This window comes from Leopardus geoffroyi, chromosome B3, assembly GCF_018350155.1.
Source record: "Leopardus geoffroyi isolate Oge1 chromosome B3, O.geoffroyi_Oge1_pat1.0, whole genome shotgun sequence".
NCBI lineage: Eukaryota > Metazoa > Chordata > Mammalia > Carnivora > Felidae > Leopardus > Leopardus geoffroyi.
In genome coordinates this window covers 47,564,513-47,576,764 of record NC_059337.1, presented here as the reverse complement: position 1 = coordinate 47,576,764, position 12,252 = coordinate 47,564,513, and the positions used below count along the sequence as shown (strand labels likewise).

The following is a 12,252-nucleotide window of genomic DNA, read 5'->3' as shown; positions in this document are numbered from 1 at the left end:
ATAGAGCCCCACATCACATCTCCTGCTTGGGATATTCTCTCTTTCTCTCTCTCAAAATAAATAAACATTTTCAAAAAAGAAGAAAGGAAAACTGAATGTCTCATATTTTGCCCTCAGTATCTATTATGTAGCAAGAATCATATGTAAATCTTAGCAGACCACAGAGGGAATTTAAGACTCCCTTTTGGCCATTTTCTCATGTGTTACAACAAAATAGAATCATCTCCTTTCATTTGCTCTGTATCTGTGTATTTTCTGTGGTGTGCAAAGTGCTTACCTTTCTGCATTAGATAGGTGGAGGGTGTTGAGCTCCAGTGAGAAATTTTATTAACATTCAGAGCTTTTCTTAATCTAAATAAAATAAAGTCTTGGTAACCCTAAGTATACTGACTTCAGTTTGTCATATTCAACATACCGTATTCACAGTAAAATATCTCTAGGTGTGCAGGATGGTTTACTGTTGATCTGGCTGTATTTCATGGACGCAAGACACAAAAAAACTTCCATGCTGTTCTTCCATCTTGGCTCCTCCAGTAAAATACCTCAATGTATTAAACAAATGTATGATAAACTGCTTATACACATTATTTTTTTAACTGTACATTATTCCAGAAGTCCCTTTTTAAAGTTTGTTTTTAAATTCCAGTTAACATTTAAGTTTTTTTTTTTAATTCCAGTTAACATACAGTGTAATATTACTAGTTTCAGGTGTACAGTATAGTGATTAAAACTTGCATACATCACCTGGTGCTCATCACAAGTGCACTCCTTTATCCCTATCACCTGTTTAACCCATTTCCTACCCACCCCCCTTTCTGGTAACCATCTATCAGTTTGTTCTCTATAGTTGAGAGTCTGTTCCTTGGTTTGCCTCTCTTCTCTCCCCGCCTTTGCTCTTTTGTTTTCTTTCCTAAATTCCACATTTGTGTGAAATCATATGGTATTTGTCGTTCTCTGACTGACTTATTTTGCTCAGCATAATACTCTCTAGCTCCTTCCTTGCCATCACAAATGACAAGATTTTATGCTTTTTTAATGGCTGAGTAGGATTCCATTGTATATATACACCACTTCTTTATCCATTCATCAACCAATGGACACTTGGGTTGTTTCCATATTTTACTATTGTAGATAATGCTGCTATAAACATTGGGGTGCATGTATCCTTTTGAATTAGTATTTTTGTATTCTCTGGGTAAATACCGAGTAATGCGATTGCTGGATTGTAGGGTAGTTCTATTTTTAGCTTTTTGAGGAACCTCCATACTGTTTTCCACAGTGGCTGTCCAGTTTTCATTCCCACCAACAGTGCAAGAGGGTTTCCCTTTCTCCACATCCTCGCCAACACCTGTTGTTTCTTGTGTTGTTGAATTTACCCTTCCTGCAAAACTCTCTGTATTTTTTAGCAGTTTATCTTCTTCCTCCTACTACTGGTGGTTCACAGATCTACATTCTGTCAGAAGCAGAGTGCTTGATTAATAGCAAAATAGATGGGCATGCTAGTTTGATGGGATATTAAAACAGAAAGAGATATCCCAAATCAAATTTGCTCTACTCCACCCCATTCTCCAAGTGAAGAAACTGAGGCCTGGCGAGTTTAACAACTTACCTGTTTCAGACAGCTACTTCATAGCAGAGACAGGAATAGACCCTTCTGACTCTTCATTTCCATGCTTGTTTCATTTTACTACTCTGTTTCTGACTACATAGTTGGTGAATGGTAGCAGTTCCATTGATTAGTTCCTTTCTTTCTATTCCAGTTCTTGCTGTCAAGGGAAACTAGCCAATTAACAATCATTTATTATCCACTGTTTTAGAGCACAGTTTTCTTATACTGTCTGTGTCTCCGTGTGGCTGTATGCCATAGATAGAGCCTTAGAGTAGAATCTGTCCCTGGCATGCAAACAAAACAAGTCTAGAATTCCAGACCAGTGTTCCTAAACAAGTGGCATCTGCCTTCTGGTCCCCAAGTGCCATAAAAAACAGACATTGACCTTGCGTGGTAAGGTCATGATTTAAATTAAACAGCCAAAATACAGAAAGTTGTGAGAAAAATCACAGGAATTAACAACGAGCTTAATATTCTGTTTATCATTGTATGATACAAGAAATTTCTGAGAGAAGCATCTATATAAGGATTTGGTGGAAACAGTATGTCAGACTGAAGTATGATTACCAGGACCGTTTTGAAAATATGCCCCCCTCTCTTTCCCCAGCCAAATAATTTGTTGATATGAGTTTAACCTGATTTTCTTTTTTTATTTTGGGAAAAGGGGAGTAGACTAAAATTAAGGTGTTGAAATTTGGCTCAGTTTAGTCCCTAGAAAGTTGTAAAACCTCAAATGAATATTTTGAAATCCTTTTTTATTTAAGAATGGGATAAAAATTAAGATACAAAAGTTATTTGATTATTTTTAAAGAATATGCATTCACCATGTTTTATCATGAAATGCAGCCAAGGATGAAGAGATAATTCCTAGTTCTGTAATATTTCGGCTTGGTATAAAAATGAAATGAATTTGTTTCTAAGTTCTAAACAACATGTGGTTAGGGAAGTATGGAGACATTAAGTGAGAAAACACTTAAATTCTTAACCTAAAGAGAAGCAACAATACAATACAGATGTAAATATGTGTTCAGGGACAATTTGAAAATATAATTATTGACTAAAATGTCTCACAGAAGGGCCGTTTAGATTTTGAGCTACCTATAATGAATACCTTGTTATGTATTCCATGTGTGGCAAAAGTGAACCATAAAATGACCCATAAAGTTTTGAAAGATTACTAAAATTGATCACAATCTTATTCTACTCTGTTTTTTCATTCCTAATTTCCAATCTACCTATCAACCACACTCCCTTATATTGAGTTATGCATTTTAATGTTCTCTCTGGGCATTCTCAGGGCTGAAAGGCAAACATACTGTTTTATGGAAACCTTCTCATCCTTGTCTATTTATATATATTTACTGTGTGAATCTGATTTTTAGGAAGTCGTGGAGAACATAGAGGAAAATAGCTGGACTGGTGAATGTTTGCATCCTGGTCTACTTCATCTCCGGTTTTAGTCTCAAGAAGCCATTTCTAAAGCCTATTCAAATTACCCATATATGACTGTATGCTCTTACCAAGGATAATGAGATACTTTATTGGTACCTTAGCAGTTCTTCAGGAATTTTTGATTGGGAACCTGCTTACGGTTCTGATGCCTGTCACAGGAAGTTGGTGCAGAGTTAAGATTAAATAAGTGATGAGATAGAGGCTGGGTTAGAAAAGTGATTACAAGTGGGAACTTGCTAATCACTGACCTCTATAGGGATCCTCTGGTTTATCACTAATCTCACTCACACTTGGCAGTTTCCTGTGCTGCTGCCTCATCATTCATAGCTGTGTGAGTAATTTGGCATGGAGTGAACAAGAGGAGGGCAGAGAGAGTCCGGCAGCTGTGCTTGTTGGCACTAGATATTTAAGTATCTTCAATGTAGCCAGCAGCGCACTTGGCACAAATGTTAGCCAATAATACTTAAACAAATGGTTGTGAAAGAAAATAGGCATTTATGTTAAACGCCTCTGTCTCTCTCTTTTCTTTAAAAAAATAATCTGTTAGTTTGAGATCCTTTCTAGATTTTTTGTGTGTAAGTTTGAGCCGATTGCTACCCACATGAAGTCAGTAATACCAATAGTTAACATTGGCCTCGGTTCTTTGAGACAAGAATTTCCAAATACTTTATAAGCATTAATTAAACTGTGCAGGCCTGTGTGAGGTACATGTTACTGAGCTGATTTTCCTAAAAGAGTGAGTGGGGACGTTGATGTTAAATGACGTGTAACTTGCTTAGTTCACTCAGTACGAGAGAAGCAAGAGCCAAGAGATGAATCCAGTAACCAGAATCCTAAGTCTCTGCTCTGCTGTATACCAAATGGCATTATAGATTTCCCCACCTTGTAGGATAGTGTGTTTTTATGTTTCTCTGGGTGGTTGGTGTGATGGAAATTGTATGAAACTTGTGGTAGTGTTCTTCTACAAAAGAAGAGGAAAAGCTTCTCCATCAGCAAAGAGGTTAGGTAAATAATGATTTTTCAAAGATACCTAAGCGGGGAGGAAGACAGTCTGCTCATAAAACTGTGATCATATTTAGATTTATGCCCAAATATTTAGATTGGCCTAAGTAGGGATTTCACATTGTTCCTCTGAAAACTAAATCTGGAAAAGTTCTCATGATTTATATGTAATAAAATATTTCAGTTTGAAACATCCAAGGATTCTTTTTCTAGGTTAAGCCTTTATCTTTTAAGAAAAATCAGTCTAATTCTGCCCACTTAAAATATAGCTGATGGGGTGAATTTGAATTTATGAGTGCAATTCAGTATGCCTTACAAAAATGAACATTGAAATAATACTGGCTTTCAGACAAATAGGGAAACTGTTCTGATTTGTGCCATTAAGTCATGAAGTCAATATTTCTTAAATAGTATCTATTCATTAAAATTACTGAACTTCAGGTATTCACTAGACTGCTTCAGAAATAAATGCTGAGCCAGCTCTACCTTCCATAATATCTTTGTCCCTGGCCATTTCTTTATAAAAACGTTATTTTGAATTGCTAGGAATAGAGCATATAGGCCAGGATTGTATTACAGGGAAGGCTTCTACAGCCAGTAGATTGAGATCTGTAGGAGATCTTGCAGTTTTACTGTCATATCTCATACCTGTTACCAGATTCCTTCAATCACTCTTCGGCATTAGGAGTATTTCTAGTAGGAAGAAGAATACAACTAGCAGTGGTACCAGCAATGTAAGTAAAGCATGTTTCACACTGCCTTGCACGTAATAACTAGTCTGCAAATGCTGGTTCCTGTCACCTTGCCTGCAGTAATCTGAAGACTCTGAGAGTGAAAGAGAGTGGAAGAGTCCTTGACTGCTGTGCACCCTAAGGAGGGTTCAGTACAGCAGCCCGGGAGTTCTTGAGCCAAAGTTGGTCAACATAGAAATGTATGTCCCCCAGGAAGAAGTGTGCTTTTCCCCCCCACATACTCTGTCAAAGCATGTTGATGGAAGCAAGTGGGCCTCACTGCAGAAGTAATCATTTCAGAGCATAGCAGCTGGATCTCTCAGTCAGTTACATTCCCGGAAGTAGGAGCTTTGCAAGGTGCTTTTTCATGGCTACCACTGCAATTAAATTTTTTAATTGTTTTAAATATATACACAAAAATAAATCTCTACTTGGGCCCCAGCCTCCCGAGATGTTGTTACACACCTTCTGATCTTGTCCAACTTGTTCATTTTACAGACTAGGAAACTGAGACCCAGAAAAATGAAATGAGATCAGAATAAGTATTTTTCTAACAGGTATTTCAAATTAAGGAAAACATTAACTTATGCCCTTTGTGAGAACTAAAAAGAACAGCAGTTACTTGTGAGTGAAGGCAGCGTAAGTGACCATGTTCTGTACCCAAAACCAATCCTTGGAGTAGTTGGGTTTTGCTGCCAATCATTTTGGGGATGATTTTTCATCCATCCCTCTTTTCAGCAAGAATAGATAGTGCCAAATCATTTCATTGGTAGAGGCTGCTTAGAGGGCTAAATAGAGAAAAATTTCTGTACTATATTTGGGCCCCACCAATTGCGTATGTACATGAGCTGAATCTGGGAATTGTGTCCTGAACCTCCATTGAAGAACAGTGCAGTATAGTATTCTGTTAAGAATTTGGGGTCAGCCCTGTATTTAGGTTCTTTTCACTACTTAGTAATTCTGTGACCTTGGGCAAATTATTTCTCATTAGTAAAATAGGGACTTAATAGTACCTGTCTCAGTGAGTTGGAAGGACTAAAGCCATCATTAGCTTTCATCTGGATTATTTCAGTACTTTTCTAATTTGTCTCCCTGCTTCCACTTGTTCCCCTACAGCTTGTTCTTCATAAGTAGCCATGATGATACTTTGAAGATGTAGATCATCTTTTCAGTAAACAGTTCTGAAGTCACTTGGATATCTCTGTGGAGAAAACATGTATCTTGACATCCCTCCACCACCACCAACATACACAAAAACCAAATTCAGGTTTAAATGTGAAAGATAAGCAGTAAAGCTTTTAGAAGAAAGCACAGAAAAATAAAAACAGATTTGTGACCTTGGAATAGGCAGAGATTTTTTAAACAGTACATATAAAAAAAATGGACAAATTAGTCTACATTAAAATGAATTTTTGTTTATCCAAAGACACCATTAAGAGGATGAAAATATTTACATAGAGACAATAAAAGGTCTTGTATCAAAAATACTTGAGAAACTCCTGCAAATCAGCAAGTAAATGACAATCCAGTACGAAAAAGTAAACAAAATATTTGAATGACCATTTCATTATAAAATACCCAAACGTTCAGTAAACATGAACTCACTGTGATTTACTAGTAGTAACTTGGTTGCCAAAAGTGTCTCTTAAATCTTCCACAGCATTAATAAATAAACCCACAATAAAAGAGCTAATTATTCCCCAAATCTCTTTACTAGTAAGAACAGCAGGAATATTCTATAATTTTCTGCACACTAGTAATTTTACTATTGGAAATTCTGTTTTCTGAGACTTCTTCCTTATAACAAGGTAAAGGAATGCATGTCTTTACTTTTATCCTCTTCCTAAGTCTCTTCACTAGGACCAGATAGTGTAATTTTGATTCCATCTTAGCATGATAGTTCTGCAAATATAAAAAGTACAGAGACTGCACTTCTTTCAGATTCTCTCCTCTCTAGGCTGACATCTTGGGGGTTTTTTTAGCTGATCTGATGGTATGGATCCTTCACCATTCAAGGGAAATTAGATACATGCCAGTTACTAACAGTTCTTCAGCTGTGTTCAGTTGACATATATTAAAATTATCTACATACAGCTTTCATATATATTATTTAGCAGAAAACTGTAAAACGGTAGCCAAAAGTTGTTATTTGTCAGACACCTGAGATAAAATAGAGATTAATTTTAATTCATGAAAATAGTTCTTAAAAAAAGTAATTGTGAAAGAATTAAAGATAAATGTCTTCTAAATCTCAGACTGAGAGTATGCATTATTCTATTTCAAGTGTAACCAAATTTCTAAGTCCCTCAGAAATAATTAGTTCCTAATAAATGAAAGGTGAAATAAAAATGTATTTACATTTCAAAATCTCATTTGAATAGGTTAAGTATCATTTTAAAAACAAGCTATCAGCCTTCCATCTCAGAAGAAACTTCTCTGTAATGGTTTTAGCTTATGTTAAATTAGTTTTCATTCTCTCTGATTTGAATATCCTTGTGAAAGGAAGAACTTTAGGAATTTTAATAGGCACAGAAAAGTAGGTTTAAAAGCTTACATATTCTTCAATAATATAACAGGTAGCCTCCACACAGATAATTAAAATTATACTTGAAAACTGTACTTTATTAAAAGCAGAGCTAATATTGATCTCTTACTTTGTTTCCTTTTCTTCCCAACAGTTGGGGGGGGGGGGGTGGAATCTAGTACCTTTGAAAGTAAAAATATAATAGACCTTAACTTGTTGTTGAGCTTTAAGTCTTTCTTAGTTGTTTAAATAGTATTTCAGGAAGAGGAATTTGTAAGGTAGGAAGGGCCTATTGAGTATTTCAGCCAATAATTAGTTGGTGGTATATTGTGGTAAAAGACAAGCATTGTTTTGTTTTTTTAACTCTATGGTATTTGTTTAAAATGTTAATATGTCAGGTCACCTGGGTGGCTCAGTCCTTTGAGCTTTGGCTCAGGTGATGATCTCTTGCCGTTCACGAGTTCACATTGGGCTTGCTGCTGTCAGCCTACCAGTCAGTGCAGAGCCTACTCCAGATCCTCTGTCCCCCTCTCTCTGTCCCTCCCCCACTTGCACTCTCAAAAATAAACATTAAAAAATAATTAAAATGTTAATATAGTCTCCCATTTCTGTTCTGCCAAGTATATGGTACATGATTTGTTTTCAAAAGCAGTATTTTCTTGGGGTGCCTGGGTGGCTCAGTTGGTTTCAGCTCAGGTCATGATCTCACACTTTATGGATTCAAGCCCTGCATTGGGCTTCTTGCTGACAGTGTGGAGCCTGCTTGGGATTCTCTCTCTTTCTGCCCCTCCCCTACCCATGCTCTCTCTTTTTCAAAATAAATAAATGAACTTTTTAAAAAATGGTATGTACTGAGAATGATTTTTATTATCTCATAAACGTGTTTATTTGATTAATAAAGTAATACCTCCAAACCAAAAATGTGTGCTGTTCTTTATTTTACCTTATAATCTCTCTGCCAGTCATTCTGAGTAGGCATTTCCCTTCAGTCTCTGCCATGTTCTTGGTCCAGCAGGGTTTCTGATCCATTTTGATGAGACACAGGAATGGTGTGTGTATCACAGTTGCAAAAGTACAATCTTTTTGTGGTTTTGTAAGATCAGATTCCAAGAGTAGAAGAGTAGAGTCCAAAACCCCTGTGTATCATCTGGACTCCTACAAGCGGTCTTGCTTGTAAAGGATAGATCCTCAGAGAGTTAACAGTTTTTTTTCCATTTTATTCCATATGTATATTTTGCAAATTAAAGCACTTTATGTAGAACATATTGCTTTATGGTGAGACTATGAGACAAATAGAATACATTAATTAACCTTTTCTCATAAATCTGCATTTTTATGTGTTAGCATTACTTCACCTGAAATATGTGCTTCATCACTAATAGCCAGTAAGTGCTTTTTAAGACATGTGCTATAATGTCTAATGGGCTCTGAAATTATACTCTTGAGTTATTACTGTATTTTCTAATAACTAGCTTTGTTATTACAAGGATTATTTTCTATATCTAACAGGTCAGTACATACTAAATTTAGAGTTGTATGATTTTACATCATTTGGCCAGTGTGGCATGTATATGGCAATGAAATTAATCAGGTATTAGTACATATGTCTTAAAGTTTTTTTAAATTATGTGCACCATATCAGTAAATAATTTTGAGCATCCCATCTATGTATGGAGTTTTTAAATTAATAAACTATACATTTTTATATAATGACAAGCTAATAACTCTGTAGTATACAATTATGAGGAAGTTCATATAGCCTCAGTAATTTCATTTGTTTTTGAGAGAGAGGGTGCAAGCGGGGGAGGGGCAGAGAGAGAGTGAGAGAGAGAGAGAGAGAGAAGATCCTAAGCAGGCTCTGCCCGCTGATAGCAGAGAGCCTGATGTGGTGCTCAAACTGATGAACCGTGAGATCATGATCTGAGCCAAAATCAGATGCTTAACCGACTGAGCACCCAGGCACCCCTAGCCTTAGTAATTTAAAAAATTTTGGAAAACTGGTCAGATTTAGTTACATTGTTACTGTTTTTACTTTGGAATGGAGAAAAACAATTAGCTCTGCCATTGTCATTGTTTATTTGTGTCTCCATCTTTGATACTAACATCAAAGTGTGATCCTTACAGAAATCTTTTTTTTTAAGATTTTTATTCTTATTTTTTTAAAGTTTATTTTTGAGAGAGACAGCACACAAGTGGGGGAGGGGCAGAGAGCAAGTGAGAGAGTGAGTGTGTGAGAGAGAGAGAGAATCCCAGGCAGGCTCCTCACTGCCACTGCAGACCCCGGTGCAGGGCTTGAACCCAGAAACCACGAGATCATGTCCTGAGCCAAAGTCAAATGCTTAACTGACTGAGCCACCCAGATGCCCCCTTACGGAAATCTGTTTAAGCAACATGTCTGTGAGCGACTCTTTAGTTAAAATCTGTAATATTTGTAAATTTACTGTATTGAACATAAACTCTGGTGTATTGAAAAGCAAGTAAGAACTTCTTTCAGTATCGGTACTGCCTACTCTTCCTCTAGAACCAGTGCATACCACTTCTAACACTTAACCATCCAACTTTTGAACTATAGAGTCTCAGAAGGAATTTGTACACATTTCTGTAAAGAGTATAAATTGGCATGATGACATCAGATAATAGTAAGGCAACACCTGTAAAGTTGAAAGTGTGCATTCTTTAATCCAGCAGCTCCACTTCTCCGTGTCTATCCTAGAGAAAGTCTTATGTGTACATATGCGCATGTGCAAGGCTATTTGTTTTACCATCCTGATAGCAAAAAAGCTAAATCTCTTTCTCAGTAGGGGAATAGATTAACTGGTTATGTTTGCATAATAGGACATTTTATAGCAGTAAAAAGGAGTAAACCAGGTGTCTATTTTCCGCATGTATCTTAAGAGCATACTATTGCATGGAAATGCAGATTTCAAAAGGAATAGATACTATATAATCCCATCTTTAAATGTATTAAAGATACACACAAAATAAATGTTTTAAATATAGACAGTAACATATATTGTTTGAGTACATAAATATGTTAACAGTTTCAAAATATGCGGGGGGGGGGTGGGGGATCATACACACTAACCTTTTGATGATGGTTACCTTGGGGTCTGAGTTAAGATTTGAACTGTGTCTACACTGTTTCAATTTCTGAGAAAGAGAGAAGAAGAGGAGAAATGTTCACTGTGAAGCAAATATGGGAAAACGTTATTCTCTCTACCAAGTACATGGATCATACTGTTGGCTATATAGATGTCTATTCTTTTCCATTTTTTTGAATATTTTTTCAGTGTTTCACAGCAGAAAGTATTCAATAAAATACATGCTATTTTACAAAAATCAGAATTTGTTAAACTGGAATGATAGTAAGCTTTTTAAATTTTATTTATTGGATTTTGTCTTCTTGTTTCCGATTTGTTCTCTGTACTTCCAAATCACAGTATAGTTACTATGAATGGTCTAGAAGTTGAATTGATTGTCAATAAGTGAGGATTTTTGTATACAGTTATATTTTTTGTTTCATAGGAAAAACGTCAGAGAGAGGCTCATTTTCCCTGTACAGCAGAGACACCGGATTACCAGGCTGTCAAGTAAGTTTAATAAATACAAAAGTCAGATCATTTTTAACACACAAATAAGAACTTTAATAGAGGAGGTAGAAATTTATCTGATTTATTTCACTATTATACCTTTAATTTGTGACTAAATGTGCTAAGAGTTTAGTAACTAAACATATTTTCTTCTCCCTCCACTTAAAATGGTTTCTGTTCTCCGGTTCACTAGACTGTCTTTCTCTATCATCAGAGATTTTCACACTCACCTCCATTTTAAGTGGAAGCAAAGCAAGTTATCCTCCTACCCTTTTACAAAATGCTTATCACTTCTGAAAATGAATTTGCATATTTCCTCATAAAAAGAACAGAGTTGCTGACATAATTATGTGAAGAACCTACGTTTGCTCTGTGTAGCTTTTCTATCTTGTAATGTTAAACTTATTGTTCTGAGTATTTTCATTTCAGTCCTATACTCTAACCAATTCTTTAAGCTTCCAAAAGTTTCTTTGTCTTGGAAATGTTTCAACTCTTCACATTCCTTTAGCATATTGCATTTTTACTAATGGCCATCTTCTCTGCTTCCCTGCCCGCCCCCCCCCATCTTTAGAGAGAATCCTGAATACTTAATTCACCTTTAGATTACCATCAGGATCAAGCTAAAAAGAAAAGAAAGGAAAGCAGAATGTAGGAAATTTGTTTTCTGCTGTTCACATGCCTTTCATGAGTTCCACCCTAATTTCAGACATGGGCATATGAGCCAGTTTTAACTCTCATTTTAACAATACTTTCCCATTTAATACATACCACATAATTGTGCCATTCAGATTCAGAAGACCTAGGTTGAAATCCCATCGTTAGAAGTTATTGACCTATAGTCCTAAGACAAGTCTTTTAACCTTAAATCCTATCTCTGTGTTGATTTCCTCATTTGAGAAACAGAATTAGCATTTTGCTTCCACCTACTTTGTAGGTCTCTGAAGGTTAAATTCCATGTACTTGTGAAAGCATTTAATAAAACAAATGCACATTTAACAATTTTTCTATTCATATAACCTATAAAAGCTATTTTGGTGTTTTTTTTTAAATTTTTGTATTATTTATTCAAGTCATTATATTCACTGTCCCATCAGAAAAGATCATTATTGGGGCGCCTGGGTGGCTCAGTTCTGTTGGGCGTCTGACTTTGGCTCAGGTCATGATCTCACAGTCCGTGAGTTTGAGCCCCGCATCGGGCTCTGTGCTGACAGCTCGGAGCCGGGACCCTGCTTCGGATTCTGTGTCTCCTCTCACCGTCCCTCCCCAACTTGTGCTCTGTCTCTCAAAAATAAATAAATGTAAAAAACAAATTTTTTTTTTAAGGAAAAGGTCATTATTGCTGTT

General features: G+C 36.1%; 1 protein-coding gene across 12 annotated transcripts in view; it reads left to right on the top strand.

Moving 5' to 3' along the window:
• The window catches only part of TCF12 (transcription factor 12), a 382,310-nt gene that overhangs the window by 256,081 nt on the left and 113,977 nt on the right, over positions 1–12,252 (top strand). For all 12 annotated transcript variants that reach the window (XM_045449620.1, XM_045449619.1, XM_045449624.1 and 9 more), the window contains one exon: positions 10,844–10,908. In XM_045449620.1, the coding sequence (XP_045305576.1) occupies positions 10,844–10,908 (65 nt within the window). The remainder of the gene's footprint in view (positions 1–10,843; positions 10,909–12,252) is intronic.